The 17,065-nt window shown below is 37.0% G+C and overlaps 1 protein-coding gene across 9 annotated transcripts in view; it reads right to left on the bottom strand.

Annotated features, from left to right (window-relative positions):
- Positions 1-17,065, bottom strand: part of DPYD (dihydropyrimidine dehydrogenase) — an 841,255-nt gene that overhangs the window by 278,003 nt on the left and 546,187 nt on the right. For all 9 annotated transcript variants that reach the window (XM_513583.8, XM_009425982.5, XM_016922998.3 and 6 more), the window contains one exon: positions 13,941-14,024. In XM_513583.8, coding sequence (XP_513583.3) covers positions 13,941-14,024 — 84 coding nt within the window. The remainder of the gene's footprint in view (positions 1-13,940; positions 14,025-17,065) is intronic.

The raw sequence follows: 17,065 nt of genomic DNA, 5'->3' as shown, positions 1-17,065 counted from the left end.
AAGCCAGAAGAGAGTGGGGGCCAATATACAACATTCTTAAAGAAAAGAATTTTCAACCCAGAATTTCATATCCAGCCAAACTAAGCTTCATAAGTGAAGGAGAAATAAAATCGTTTACAGACAAGCAAATGCTGAGAGATTTTGTCACCAGCAGGCCTGCCTTACAAGAGCTACTGAAGGAAGCACTAAACATGGAAAGGAACAACCAGTACCAGCCACTGCAAAAATATGCCAAATTGTAAAGACCATCGATGCTAGGAAGAAACTGCATCAAGTAACAGGCAAAATAACCAGCTAACATCATAATGACAGGATCAAATTCACACATAACAATATTAACCTTAAATGTAAATGGGCTAAATGTTCCAATTAAAAGACACGGACTGGCAAACTGGATATTCAAGACCCATCAGTGTGCTGTATTCAGGAGACCCATCTCACATGCAAAGACACACATAGGCTCAAATAAAGGGATGGAGGAAGATCTACCAAGCAACTGGAAAGCAAAAAAAAAAAAAAAAGCAGAGGTTGCAATAATAGTATCTGATAAAATAGACTTTAAACCAACAAAGATCAAAAGAGACCATTATGTGATGGTAAAGGGATCAATTTAACAAGAAGAGCTAACTAACCTAAATAAATATGCACCCAATACAGGAGCACCCAGATTCATAAAGCAAGTCCTTAGAGACCTACAAAGAAACTTAGACTCCCACATAATAATAATGGGAGATTTTAACACCCCACTGTCCACTGTCAATATTAGACAGATCAATGAGACAGAAGGTTAACAAGGATATCCAGGACTTGAACTCAGCTCTGCACCAAGCAGACCTAATAGACATCTACAGAACTCTCCACCCCAAATCAACAGAATATACATTCTTCTCAGCACCACATCACACTAATTCCAAAATCGACCACATAGTTGGAAGTAAAGCACTCCTCAGCAAATGGAAAAGAAGAGAAATCACAACAAACTGTCTCTCAGACCACAGTGCAATCAAATTAGAACTCAGGATTAAGAAACTCATTCAAAATTGCACAACTACATGGAAACTGAACAACATGCTCCTGAATGACTACTGGGTAAATAACGAAATTAAGGCAGAAATAAAGATGTTCTTTGAAACCAATGAGAACAAAGACACAATGTACCAGAATCTCTGGGACACATTTAAAGCAGTGTGTAGAGAGAAATTTATAGCATTAAATGCCCACAAGAGAAAGCAGGAAAGATCTAAAATTGACACCCTAACATCACAATTAAAAGAACTAGAGAAGCAAGAGCAAACAAATTCAAAAGCTATCAGAAGGCAAGAAATAACTAAGATCAGAGCAGAACTGAAGGAGATAGAGACACAAAATACCCTTAAAAAAATCAATGAATCCAGGATCTGGCTTTTTGAAAAGATCAACAAAATTGATAGAACTCTAGCAAGACTAATAAAGAAGAAGAGAGAGAAGAATCAAACAGATGCAATAATAAATGATAAAGGGGATATCACCACGGATCCCATAGAAATACAAACCACCATCAGAGAATACTATAAACGTCTCTACCAAGTAAACTAGAAATTCTAGAAGAAATGTATAAATTCCTGGACACATACACTCTCTCAAGACTAAACCAGGAAGAAGATGAATCTCTGAATAGACCAATAACAGGCTCTGAAATTGAGGCAATAATTAATAGCCTACCAACCAAAAAAAGTCCAGGACCAGACAGATTCACAGCCGAATTCTACCAGAGGTACAAAGAGGAGTTGATACCATTCCTTCTGAAACTATTCCAATCAATAGAAAATGAGGGAATCCTCCGTAACTCATCTTATGAGGCCAGCATTATCCTGATACCAAAGCCTGGCAGAGACACAACAAAAAAAGAGAATTTTAGACCAAAAACCCTGATGAACATAGATGCAAAAAATCCTCAGTAAAATACTGGCAAAGCGAATCCAGCAGCACATCAAAAAGCTTATCCACCACGATCAAGTCAACTTCATCCCTGGCATGCAAGCCTGGTTCAACATACGCAAATCAATAAATGTAATCCATCACATAAAGAGAACCAATGACAAAAACCATATGATTATCTCAATAGATGCATAAAAGGCCTTCAACAAAATTGAACAGCCTTCATGCTAAAAACTCTCAATAAATTAGGTATTGATGGAACATATCTCAAAATAATAAGAGCTACTTATGACAAACCCACAGCCAATATCATACTGAATGGGCAAAAACTGGAAGCATTCCCTTTGAAAACTGGCACAAGACAGGGATGCCCTCTCTCACCACTCCTATTACACATAGTGTTGGAAGTTCTGGCCAGGGCCATCAGGCAAGAGAAAGAAATAAAGGGCATTCAATTAGGAAAAGAGGAAGTCCAATTGTCCCTGTTTGTAGATGACATGATTGTATATTCAGAAAACCCCATCGTCTCAGCCCAAAATCTCTTTAAGCTGATAAGCAACTTCAGCAAAGTCTCAGGATACAAAATCAATGTGCAAAAATCACAAGCATTCCAATACGCCAATAACAGACAAACAGAGAGCCAAATCATGAGTGAACTCCCATTCACGATTGCTACAGAGAATAAAATACCTAGGAATGCAACTTACGAGGGATGTGAAGGACCTCTTCAAGGAGAAATACAAACCACCGCTCAATGAAATAAAAGAGGACACAAACAAATGGAAGAACATTCCATTCTCAGGGATAGGAAGAATCAATATCGTGAAAATGGCCATACTGCCCAACGTAATTCATAGAATCAATGCCATCCCCATCAAGCTATCAATGACTTTCTTCACAGAATTGGAAAAAACTACTTTAAAGTTCATATGGAACCAAAAAAGAGCCCACATAGGTAAGACAATCCTAAGCAAAAAGAACAAAGCTGGAGGCATCACACTACCTGACTTCAAACTATATTACAAGGCTACAGTAACCAAGACAGCATGATACTGGTACCAAAAGAGATATATAGACCAATGGAACAGAACAGAGCCTCAGAAATAACATCACACAACTACAACCATCTGATCTTTGACAAACCTGACAAAAACAAGAAATGAGGAAAGGATTCCTTATTTAATAAATGGTTCTGGGAAAACTGGCTAGCCATATGTAGGAAGCTGAAACTGGATCCCTTCCTTACACCTTACACAAAAATTAATTCAAGATGGATTAAAGACTCACATGTTAAACCTAAAACCATAAAAACCCTAGAAGAAAACCTAGGCAATACCAATCAGGACACAGGCATGGGAAAGGACTTCATGTCTAAAACACCAAAAGCAATGGCAACAAAAGTCAAAATTGACAAATGGGATCTAATTAAACTAAAGAGCTTCTGCACAGCAAAATAAATTACCATCAGAGTGAACGGACAACCTACAGAATGGGAGAAAATTTTTGCAATCTACCCATCTGACAAAGGGCTAATAACCAGAATCTACAAGAACTTAAACAAATTTACAAGAAAAAAACATACAACCCCATCAAAAGGTGGGCAAAGGATATGAACAGACATTTCCCAAAAGAAGACACTTATGTAGCCACAGACACATGAAAAAATGCTCATCATCACTGGTCATCAGAGAAATGCAAATCAAAACCACAATGAGATACCATCTCATGCCAGTTAGAATGCCCATCATTAAAAAGTCAGGAAACAACAGATGCTGGAGAGGATGTGGAGGAATAGGAATGCTTTTATACTGTTGGTGGGACTGTAAACTAGTTCAATCATTGTGGAAGACAGTGTGGCGACTTGTCAAGGATCTAGAACTAGAAATATCATTTGACCCAGAGATCCCATTACTGGGTATATACAAAAAGGATTATAAATCATGCTACTATAGAGACACATGCACACATATGTTTATTGTAGCACTATTCACAATAGCAAAAACTTGGAAGCAGCCCAAAGGTCCATCAATGATAGGCTGGATTAAGAAAATGTGGCACATATACACCATGGATACTATGTAGCCATAAAAAAAGGATGAGTTCATGTCCTTTGCAGGATCATGGATACAGCTGGAAACCATCATTCTGAGAAAACTAGCACAAGGACAAAAAACCAAACACTGTGTGTTCTCACTCATAGGTGGGAATTTAACAATGAGAACACTTGGACACAGGATGGGGAACATCACACCCCAGGGCCTATCATGGGGTGGGGAGCAGGGGGAGGGACAGCATTAGAGAAATACCTAATGTAAATGATGAGATGATGGGTGCAGCAAACCAACATGGCACATGTATACCCATGTAACAAACCTGCACGTTGTGCACATGTACCCTAGAACTTAAATTATACATATAAAAATGATAATGACCTCTAGTTCCATCCATGTTGCTACAAAAGGCATTATTTCATTCTTTCTATGGCTTAGTATTCCATGATATCTATATCTATATCTATATAGATATTAGAAGAGAAAAGATACTGTTATCCCTTCATATAACAATTTCTTCCATGTTACCCAAAACACAGTTACAGGAAAAACAGGAGTGCCAAGCCTGCCATGCTGTTTACAGTTTTGGTGTGGTCAAGGAAAGAAAAAAAGTTGGCAAAGGAAAATTGCAACAAAGTTTTCCATTCACTTAATAGAGGGTTAGACATTTTACAAATAAGAGAAGAAAGCTGCATGTTCTTTTCTGATGAATCATGAACACATACTAAGGTTAATGGAATTTGCAACCTATCTATGAGGATTTTCAAAACTGAATAGACCCAGTAGCAACAAATAGGGAGAAAGGGGCAAAAACTCAAGCAATCAATCCTAGAAAAAAATAAATAACAAATAACATGAGGAAAGAGTCAAAGATGTTTAAGACATCTCAAAGAGAGTAAAATTGTAATTCATGCTTTAAATTGATTTTTCCTTAAACAAAACTTTTTTTTTGTAGAGTACATATATTCATTAAGCATACTGATACTTAAAGTGCTTTTGGTGAGAGAACAAAAACAAAGTTAGGTATAAAACAAAATTTTCAATAAGATCTCTGCAATATAAATAATGTCAAGAGAGACTTCATGTTGGTATAAAATCTGTGATTATCAATAAGCACCACCTCATGTTTGTCTGGGGGGTTGTAATAGTTCTCAGAGAATATGGCTTCCCCAATGATCATGACAAAAGGCACAGAGCCTTCAGGCTTCAGCCAATACTCCTAAGTTGTAAAATGCCGTAATTTTAATAACTTTATTTTCCTTGACTTACCTTATCTCCTTCTCTAGTCAGGCAAATCCATACGCCTCCTTCCTGACAGCTCACCTATCGCAGTTGGAAACCTTAAACTGACTGCACCATAAAAGACTGACTCTACCTCAGCAGGAAGCATGTACAAATTTCTCTCTGCGGTAGAAGTACCTTAATTTTAAGGTCTTTGTGAAGGTGGTGCCTCTGATACCGTCATTTAATTTGTCTTATTCCTTATCTTCTCTCTTGCCTTATCTTGAACTCTGTTGCCTCTACTCTCAGCCGCTGAGTACTTACTAGTTTTCTGGTCCAATATTGCTTTTTAGCCTGATATGCAGTCTCCTTTACTCTCAAGTCGTTTGTGGCTTCTAATACATGACTCAGTCTTGTCCACCAGTTCTTCCAGTATTCTAGGCCAGTCAGATCACATAACTAGACCCTCCCTTTTGCTGCCAATATTCATTTCTTAGCAATCTTGGTTTCCCACCTTGTCTCTACTCTGCCCTGACGATCTCTATTATTCTTCTGTGACATTACATTACCTGAACTCTTCATGAAATCATGAACTAAGACCATAGCCTCTCCTCCATCTCACCTCTGTCTCTGTCTCTCTTTATGACATTTTTATTTCATCCTTACGCTATAGTCAACAAATACATAGAGAATTCTGCTATATTTCTCAAACTCACTGTGATGTGAACAAATATTTCAGGGTGATTTTTAAAAAACTTAAAAAAATACTTTTGCAGCTTATTTCTGGAATAAAACAAATGAGAACAATAAAAACCAAGTAAGTTAAAAAATACATAGTTAGCTGTTTTTCCCATAACATTCCCCAGGCTGGAGTGCAGTTGTGTGATCTCAGTTCACCGCAACCTCCGCCTCTCAGGCTCAAGTGATCCTCCCACCTCATTCCCCCAAGTAGCTTGAAACACAGGTGCACACCACCACATCCAGCTAATTTTTGTGTGTGTGTTTTTAGCAGACACGGGGTTTCACCATGTTGCCCAGGCTGGTCTCAAACTCCTTAGCTCAAGCAATCTTCCTGCCTCAGCCTCCCAAAGTGCTGGCATACAGTCATGAGCCACCATGCCTGGCCTATATGTAATGTTTTTTACTGCCACATAATGGTTGGGCTACACAAAAACAACAATATTTCCTGACCTAGAACTGATAATTCAGTTAGATTTAAACGGTGTTGCTTTCGACTAAAAAAATTACAACTTTTAAAAGCAGCAAAAATTTTTATATCATTACCAACATTAATAACTATAATTGAAAAACTCATAGAGAACCAGCTGTAGGCAAAATATTGGCAGTTACATAAATGTCTCTTACAGATTTCCTGTAGTTTATCTACTTATGTAAGCACCCACGTCTATCAAATGGCTGAGAATTAAAATCAAATAAAAAGTTGGGCAACACAATATAGTATAAAGCAGATTTTTTTTGATTAGAGATAGTTTTTCTCATAAACAAGTGGATAATTTATTTTAAAGAACTTCAAAAATTATAATGCTATGAGGAAAATAAAATAGGATGAATCCAATGAATATGGCTAACATCAGATTTTAGTCACTTTTGCAGAAGCTTATACCACACAGTCATTTCTCATGTTTCTTCACGGAACTATGTTATTTCACAGTGCAATGATTTTCAAACCCATAAAAGTGATGCCTCAGGGGATCATCCCACTGAGGCCAACCTAGTCTATCCCATACTTATCAAGTCAAATCATAGACCTGGAGTTCCAACTCTCTAGCCCAAACCTACATGTGTCCATGCTGATTCCGGCATAACTAAACATCACATTCAGGATAATTCTCCACATACATAGCTCATAGAGGCTTAAGTCACAAGGAATGAGAAGAATCAAGAACCTGCAGAAGATGTCTCAGGAGCACATACCTAATCAGTATCAAAAAGCGAACAGAACTCAGCAGTGATCCTCACCTTAGATTCTCCATGAGATGCCAGGGAGGCTACTGTGGCTTAAGTTTGTTGTATTTTACAAGTGCTGGGGCTCCCACATTCTTTTCTCTAACCTTTGGGATTTCTTATACTCCTGAACTCCTGTGTTTCAACTCTGGGAAATATGGAAAATACTATGACTTTTCAGCTGTTTTGGTTTTAAAAGAGTGTCTTCATATTGTCTCCTCCACAGACATCTATGGGGGTCTGATCCAAGCAGGGCTGTGGTCATTGCTCCCTGGACACTGCATTGCATATGAGATAGAGGGTCTGCTAAGCCAGCTGCTGAAGGAAGACTTTATTTCCCAGGGGAAATTCTAGCACATCTGGGGCACTGTGGTCCTCACACTTGGTTTGGATTCTCTTCCTGATGACAGACGTCTGCTTTCTGGCAGGGGTAAGAGTAATAATCTGTGGTTAATGTCTAATGAAAAAATGCTGGCATGTTGAAACAGAAACAAAGCCTCTCTCTTTTTTTTTTATAAAAAGCATACAGTTTTGTGCAAATTAAGTTTGAACATAGAACAGATCGTGAAAGAATTATCAAAGTATTGCTCTGGGTGGTATTTGGAGTAACAATCTTTAAAAATCAATTTTAAGGTTTACCACTTTTAAACCTTTTATTCTTGCTTAGCTAAATCGTCATGAAAGCAGGACTTCATACATCTCCCTGATGACAAAACTAATGTTTGGACTGTTTGAGTTGAACATTCTAATATTTAAAAATTCTATGCATAGAATTGAACAATATGATTAAACGCAGGAAGGGGACTGTGAGGTGGCAAGATATAACAGATGATAGCAGTGGTACTGTCATCTTTGTTCAGGTCCTTATTTGCCTGTAAAGCTACGGCAGTCTTCTCTCTGATTATACTATCATTTTTGAACTTTCTATCCAAAGAAATCATTACTAAATGAGTGTACACTAAATAGTTGTTCACTCTTTAGCAATCATACCTACAATGAAGGCACTCAAACCACTGAACAATTGGAATCCATCGAGGGCTAGGGAAATAACATCTTTGTAGTCTCTTGGAACTGTTAGGTAAAGAAATCAAATTCTTTGACAGTGATTCAAGCTCTAGGTCACTACAGATTCAAATGTGAGTATGCACTGGGTTTCTATCTTTAAACCCTTTCACATATATTCTTCTTCCTTCCTCACGGAAAGTTTGATTGACTGATAATATACACCCAGCTCATGAATTAGAATGTCATTTGAAATAGAATTAGAGAGGTGATTTCCATTTGGATAATTCCAGCTGAGAAGGTATAAATTCCAAGCAGAAGGAATAATAATTGTATGCAAAAAGGTATAGTAGGGAGTAGCCAGGGCAATGCATTGACTTTTCCTGCTTGACCAGAAACTTTGATACACCAAAATAATACAGTTGGGAATACTAGACAGAGCACTAGACAGGGGTCAGTAACAAAGGCACTAAAGCTGTGGGACTTGCTACTTGGTTACCTTAGGCTAAGGCAGATTAGGCACTTTTCTGGTCCTTAATTCCTATCCTGTATATAAGGGAGATGAATTGGAAAATCTTTAAGGTTCTTCTCAGTCACAAAATTCTGTGCTTTACTATGCCCCGTCATCAACTGAAGGAAAAGAAGTAAGCAGCTTTAGGTTTTCTGATGGCAGGAAAAAGAAAATCATTCCAAGAGGATTATATGACTAGCATTGAGAAGTCCTGTGGAGCATGCTGCGTCTTGCTCTTCTTTATTGCCATATGGAAGGCAAGGCCTCTTACCACATATCTCACTCCATTTACAGCTCCTGGGCAACTATTTTTCTTTTGATAGCTGATGGAAGGTCTAAGAATTGAAGGTACTGCTGGCCAAAGAAGGCAGCCCAAAGACAACAATGTCAGGAACTCAGAGGTTCAGTAGAACTCCTGGGGAAGGTTGGTCTTGATATTAAAAGGTGAATCAGAAAGATATACACTGGTCAAATTCATGTTTGAGAATGAGCACATATTCTTAGTCAAATGTTTGCTACTATTCACATGTACCAGAAACAGTGTCAGAGGAGCCTAGTTAAGGTCTACCTTGTTATTGTTGCATGACAATGCAGGCCAGGGAAGGCCATATCTTGTCATTATTTTAACAGAAATAATAGGATTTTTTTGCCACCTATTGTTGGCAATAATTTTAAAAACACAACAACCACAACAATACAAAGGCCTACTCGAGGTCTATTCAGTACTAGCCTGAACTGGGTAAGAAGGTTCTGCAGGATGGAAGTAAAATATGTAATATAATTTTAGTAGGCTAAAAGAGGGTTAGTAGTCAATGTGGTAAGAACATGTAGCATGTAGGAAAAGGGGAAGACCTCAAAAAGGTGTCATTTTGGCTGAATTTTATAGAATTGGTTATAAAACAATTAAATCTATTAAGTAATATGCTGTTACAGAAAATGGAATTATATAAATTGCATGTAGACAACTTTAAATTTGGATGCTAATACACCAGAGAAGCACCTTTAGTCGCAGGAGACAGAACCTAAGTAGTGGATTCAGGTTTGCTTGTAGTTTCATATATTTAGATAAATGAAATAGAATTATAAAAACAACTTTAGAACCTATGTAATCCTGCACTTAATTTTCAGTTAACAATACTGATACTTAACATTGATATTGCAATACCTACTTATTAGGAACTGTTCTAGACAACTTCCCTTTATTCAGGCTAATATCAAATCAAAGTGCAGGTCTAGAAGCCACTGACCAAATCTTTGACCTGGGAAACTCAAGGGCCTCTGCTTTGTGAAAAATGGAATAAAAACTCAACCGGCTTCAGAGGGTTGTTGGGAGGGAATGAAAGAAGAGTCATATTTTATTTTTCATGCTGTAATACAACTTTGATTCTTTGGAATGAATGCAACCAAAACCGAATGATATTTTCACCTTTGCTTAAGCATCAGGGTTATTGACACCGTTAACTAAAATGGAAGCGCAGCCTCTAGTATAAAAGACCAAGGGTTCTATTCTAGCCACTTTAAGTACAAGATGTCCACTTAACCAATCATAGCCTTTTTGAGCAACTGCTGCTTAGATTCTCATTCGTCAAAGTAAAATATATCAAAAAGCGAGCAGCATTAGTTAGGGTAAGCATTAGTAAAAACAAGAATCACTTAAGTAAAATACTGCCTTAATGCGGGCTATAGAAATGTTAGTGTTTTTAAAAACAGCAACATATTTTCTTTATCCACTCTATCATTGATGGGCATTTGGGTTGGTTCCAAGTCTTCGCTATGTAAATAGTGCTGCAATAAACATGTGTGTGCATGTGTCTTTATAGTAAAATGATTTATAATCCTTTGGGTATATACCCAGTAATAGGATTGCTGGGTCAAATGGTATTTCTGGTTCTAGATCCTTGAGGAATCACCACACTGTCTTCCACAATATACACCATGGAATACTATGCAGCCATAAAAAATTGAGTTTATGTGCTTTTCAGGGACATGGATGAAGCTGGAAGCCATCATTCTCAGCAAACTAACATAGGAACAGAAAACAAAACACCACTTTCTCACTCATAAATGGGAGTTGAACAACGAGAACACATGGACACAGGGAGGGAAACATCATCACACACCGGGGCCTGATGGGGTTGGGGGGTCAGAGGGCTGAGAGCATTAGGACAAATACCTAACGCATGCAGGGCTTAAAACCTAGATGATGGGTTGATAGGTACAGCAAACCACCATGGGACATATATACCTATGTAACAAACCTGCACGTTCAGCTCATGTATCTCAGAACTTAAAGCAAAACTTTTTTTAAAAAGAGCAACACAATATGCACTTGTTTATTTCTTTGTTTTTGTTTTAACAATGCTCTTTAAAGTTAGTTTACAAATAACAGTAGCCTGCTATTTTTAATGTTAACATTAACAGAAAATTAAAGCTTAAAGGAGATTTAAAGATCATTTAGTTCAAATCCCATATTTTAGAGATGGACACTTATCCTTCAGGAGAGCAAGTGGCTTGATAAAGGTGACACAGATGGCTGATGGAATGAATACGTGAGACTACTTTTAAACACTTAGCAATGCTGAGGTGTTTTAAGATTTGATATGAAGCTTTGTTTTGCAGGAATACACAATGCAATTTCCCAAGGTCAGCTTGAGATTCTGTTTCCATAAATTTCATAAATAAATATGGAACCCATAATGTTGCAGAGTATGGATTACGGCCTTCCCTCTTCATAAATTTCATGATTTTTAATCACTTATTTTATATAGATGTGTATATATAAGCTTATATATATGTATATATATCAGTGTTACATCTATATAATGTTGATTACACACAGGCAAATTACTTAGGTACAAAGGCAGCATTTTTCACTCATTAAATATTTGTGAGAAAATATTTGAGATAAAGGAGAAAAAAATCAAGTATTTAGAGAGGAATGTGTACTGAACAAGAAAGTATCTCTGGCAGATAAATATTTTAGCCATGGAACCAACAGCATGTCTAATTCGTGAAGCAAATATTAATCAGGCTCTGACCATGCATGCAGCTCTGTGCTTAGCACATAGTAAGTTTTCAACAGATGAAATGCAAGATCACACAGCAATGGGGAAGAGGGACTAGAATGACTCTTCAGTCCTCCAACACTGAGTATAAATTCTCCACCCCACCAATTGGCAAGTGTTCAAGACTTTGGAACTTAGGGAGGTAAAGGGAGAAGCAATGCGAACAGGAGGCAGAGAAGGGGTAAAAGGAACTAGAGGAAAAGGCAAATAAGCCCAAGTGTGTTTGTGCTCACTTCAGAAAGTCAGAGTCACAGAAAAGCATTTTTTAAAATGCACTAATATTCTGCCTTCCCTTTATTTAAAATATGGAACATTCATGTGTCCTCAGGCAGAGAAATCATTTAAAATATGTTGGAACAAAAATGATTAAATTAGCTTTATTCTTCAATTATATAATTTACAAGAGAATATCATTCAAAAGAAAATTTCTAAACTTGGCTGATATGAAGAATTGGTTTCAGTTGTAGAGATTATAACTAATAAGTGAAATGGAAATGTTCCTAAATTTTTTTCAGCCAAGATATCATGGTTTTTGGAACATGTGTTTTCCAAGAGTTTTTAGAAAGCTTAATGATATCTCTGATTGCAAAGTTTTAGCATTTGGCATTCTCATTCAGCCAAAGGCTGTGCAAAACTTTATGTGCCTAAATAACTCTCTAGAAAGGATGCACCTAAGACACTTAATGGCTGAGTAAATTCAGATGTGCTCATATAGCAAAAGCCTACTCCAAAAAATAAACTCAGGTGGGACTAGGGCAACATTTTCAAAATAATTGTCGTATTTGTGGTAAGAGAGAAATACTGAATTGCACTCTCCCCTAACAAAGCAATCAATAGATTTAAAACCTCCATAGCTGTTTCTATCCACGTAGCTAAAAAATACTTCGGTTCTGAGATTCAGAGACTGTGAAACGAGTGGAGGGACAATCTTGACTTGAGATGGGAAAAGAATACTAACTCAGCCCCCATTCCAGGTATCCTTTAAGGAATCCTTCTCATTTTAATCACATTACTTAAATGCTAATATCTAATCATGTGACTCATAAAAGTCACGATTCGATGTCATGTTTTCCCTATACTAGATAGTTCTGAGTCTTGGTTCTGTTATCATATATCATAGTTACTGATCTTCTGGGCAACCTGTTGTGAGTGGAACAGAGAATACACTTGAAGAATATTTGACTAGACCCTCCTTGTTGTTACACAAAAATGGTTTCTCCTTAAGTCACAAATCTATTCTGCATGTTAAATATTTACAAAGTATTTTAAAATTCTTCCTGAATGCTAATACAAATATAGCAATCTATGTTCATTTGAATAAGCAGAAATGTTTGCCCTCCCAAATTAAGGGCCTCTGAGTTTAATTCAAATCAATTTGATGACTTGAGAGAAAAAAAAAAAAAGCTGGGGACCTACTAAGTACAAGGCCCTGTGCCAGACATGGAGATAAAATAAACTTTCCAGGACTAGACAATCCGTCAGAAATTACTACATTTCACATTATTTAATTCACACCATTTCCTTCTGGGCTTAAAAGGTAAATTATAAGATGCAAAATACTCACCTTTTTAGCATTAAGTTTTTACAGTGCTCCTTAACATCCAACATTTAACTAGTTACTTAAAGATGCAGTGTTTTCTATATATTAACATATTATTTCACATTTTGTTCATTAGGCTTTTGAAAGTATTTTAGTATGAAGGTTCCATTTATTGTATCCAAAAATAAAAATAGCATCAAAGTCTTTTTGCAACTCCCCAAACACAGTTAGTGAATAATGATCATATGCTAAAAAATGTAAAATGCAATTTGTGCCGTGCCCCATTTACTACAAAATCACTACGAACAATGCATTTTGTACAGTATATTGCTCCAGGGAAACTGGATCGGCATCAGGAATGAATAAAGAACACTGCATTTGAAATCAGCTAATTCTGCTTCAGCGCTTTTAAAAACTATTTGTTATGATATTACTTCCTGTCAAGCACATAATGTGATATTTTCCTCAATAAAACTAAACAGTTGCTATAATTTCAGCTTCCCTCATTTTCCACTTTTTAAACACTAAATATTTAAACAATGCAGACCTGGAAGTCTCTAGCCAGTCGTCTGATCCATGCATCTCCTTGCCTAAGGTATAGTAACTATCCATACAGGGGCCTGTTATGTCACACTGACATACTTAGTGGCAGCTGTCAAGGTCCTTACCTGCCCACAGGCCAGGCCCATTCCTCTTTCTCCCATGCCATGTGGACATGATAAATTTAACTCCAGGGCATCTGCTCCAGAATCCTTTAAACAAGAAAGGAAAATGAAAGAAAAGGCAAAGCTTTATTTATATACCAATAGGCTTTCACCGTTGATAACACAAGTCACATTTGTCAAGTGTTAACTATTCTGTTTTCTGCATCACAGCTATCTTGTGAGGTATAGTCTCTCTCTCTCAAATTAAGGTCTATATAACAACCACCACCACAACAACAATCACACACCAAATATTTACTGAGTGCTCATAAGGGGCCACTCACTGCTCTATATGTTTTATATTTGTTACCTCTAATTCTCATAATCTTTGTATTATTATGCTACCAAGTTTACAGGCATGTGAACTGAAGCATAGGGAGGTTAAATGACAAGCTTAGTTATTAGGTGACACAGTAGAGATTGTAACTCAGATCTGTTTGACATCACATTTATTCCTTCCTAAATAGCTTCTATTTTTATGGACACAAATCTTACTAATTATGGATAACTGACGCTGGGATTAGGCATACAAACAAAAATGTAGTAGGCTAGCTAGAATGAATAAGCAAAATGTAAAATGTTTTTAACAGAAAATCAACATTATCATACTTAAAAACAGTTTGTCTAAGAAATAGGAAGTATTGATAGTTTTGTCTTAATTACTTAATAGGAAGCCTTCTTATTTAAATCATTAATTCCTTGGTATACAAATAGATCTTGTATAAATGAACAACATAATTCATTCTAAGTATTCTTGGAATACTTTGAGAATCTTAGAATTCGTGGGAAGTCTTCTGTAAAGAACATGAAGAATAAACAAAACACTTTTAAAAGTTATTATAGGCCGGGCACAGTGGCTCACGCCTGTAATCCCAGCACTTTGGGAGGCCGAGGCAGGCGGATCATGAGGTCAGGAGATCGAGATCATCCTGGCTAACACAGTGAAACTCCATCTCTACTAAAAATACAAAAATTAGCCGGGCATGGTGGTGGGCGCCTGTAGTCCCAGCTACTCAGGAGGCTGAGGCAGGAGAATGGCGTGAACCCGGGAGGCGCAGCTTGCAGTAAGCCGAGATCGCACCACTGCACTCCAGCCTGGGACAGAGCAAGACTCCGTCTCAGAAAAAAAAAAAAAAAAAAAAAAAAAAAAAAGTTATTATAGTGGCCGGGTGCAGTGGCTCACAACTGTAATCCTAGCACAGTGGGAGGATTGCCTGAGCTTAGGATTTCAAGACCAGCCAGGCAACACAGTGAAACCCCATCTCTACCAAAATACAAAAGATTAGCTGGGTGTGGCGGCCTGTGCCTGTAATCCCAGCTACTTGGGAAGCTGAGGCAGGAGAATCGCTTGAACCTGGGAGGCGGAGGTGGCAGTGAGCTGAGACCATGCCACTGCACTCCAGCCTGGGTGACACAGCGAGACTCCAGTTCCAAAAAAAAAAAAAAAAAAAAAAGTTATTACAGTAATTTTAGAGATGGAGGAATAAACTAGCTGATTCAAATTTTATATTCTTTTACCTAACTTCTATAATTTTTCCAGTGCTGCAGTTTATTTTTCGGTAAGGCCAACTAGAAGCTTGAATTGGTTACAAGAGTATTTTAACAGGTTTATCACATGCAAAGGCTTAAAAAATAGTTCACTACTTTCTAAGTACACCAGACCTTTCTTTAGGGCAACAGTTGTTTCTTCTTTCTCTTTCCTTCCTAATTGTTTAAGATTTTAGCCTATTTTTTCCTGCTTTGTGAATTTTAAGTAGGACCTCAACAAATTTAAGAACTCCAGCTAGTCATTAATCGGTTGATAGTCTTGCCTATCTTTATTCATTAGTGAGTCTGCTTTTTCTTCTTCACATTTGTTAAAGTCCATTTGATAATTGAGCCTGTTTTTAACATGGTTTCATTATGGTTTTGCTTTCCTAATCCGATTTTAAAGGTCTTCATGTTATTTGAGAATTGCTGAAAACCATGCTACTCTTTCCTTGATGGTTTGGTAGTGAGCATGGATGAGCACAGCCTGCTGAACCCTGAGTTCTAATCTTACGCCTGTAGCTAAGGAATTGGGGATGATTTGGACAAGTCAGTCAATCTTCTTTGTCTCCACCTGCTCAAGTGTCAACTGTGGATAATATGACCTGTCTCAAAACCATGTCATGCGGTAATTACCAGCTTAGTGAAAAGATTGTATAGTGCAAGTATACACTTATAACATGTTTCTTATTATTTCCTGGTTACTTCAAATATTTCCTTTAGACTTCTCTATTTAACTGAAATGCAGCAATTAACAGCAAATCAATTCAACATCATTTTGGATTAAATAAGGCTTTGCATAATAATTTTATACATATTTACATTATGCATATTTCATTTCAAACTTACACCTAGCTACCATATTACACAATAATAGCTTACATTAATTGAGCATTTACAATATGCCAGATACTTTACTATGTCCTTTGTATGTTTTATCTTACTTTATCCTCACAGCAACTCTAAGAGGTAGGATATATCATCATTATCATCATTTCTACTTTACAATTGATAAAACTGAGACATAAAGAGTTCAAGTGATTTATCCAACATCCCACAGCTTATAGCTGATAGTAGGGTCTTGAACTCAAGCATTTTGAGTCCAGGACCTGCATTTATACCCACTATTATAATTTACTACAAATCACTTATTTTATGGCTGGAGTTGTCATAGTGTGTTACGAAAAACATAACAGCTCAATATCCTTACAGCTTCCAAGCTTGAAGTAAAAATTAAAATATTTTAAAATCACCTGTTCAATATAAAATTTTTTCACTGACTAATTATTATAATTTCCCCAACATTATACACATATACAAATGCCCACTCACCAAACACACCTGGCAAGGCCTTTGAAATGTGTATCCAAGCCTCAAAAACAGACAATGCTGTTCAAGGTGACACCATGAGAACAGGAACATTCATGTGGCCTCTGCTTGAAAATTCCTGTCTCAGGATGCACACCACCTTAAAAGGCAGTTAATTCCATTTCCAAGCAACTCTAACCATTCAAAAAGCCTTAATTGCTGAATTAGCATGAAATGTTAAATTAACTGAAATT

Source organism: Pan troglodytes, chromosome 1, assembly GCF_028858775.2.
Source record: "Pan troglodytes isolate AG18354 chromosome 1, NHGRI_mPanTro3-v2.0_pri, whole genome shotgun sequence".
NCBI classification, from domain to species: domain Eukaryota; kingdom Metazoa; phylum Chordata; class Mammalia; order Primates; family Hominidae; genus Pan; species Pan troglodytes.
This window is presented reverse-complemented; position numbering and strand designations above follow the sequence as displayed.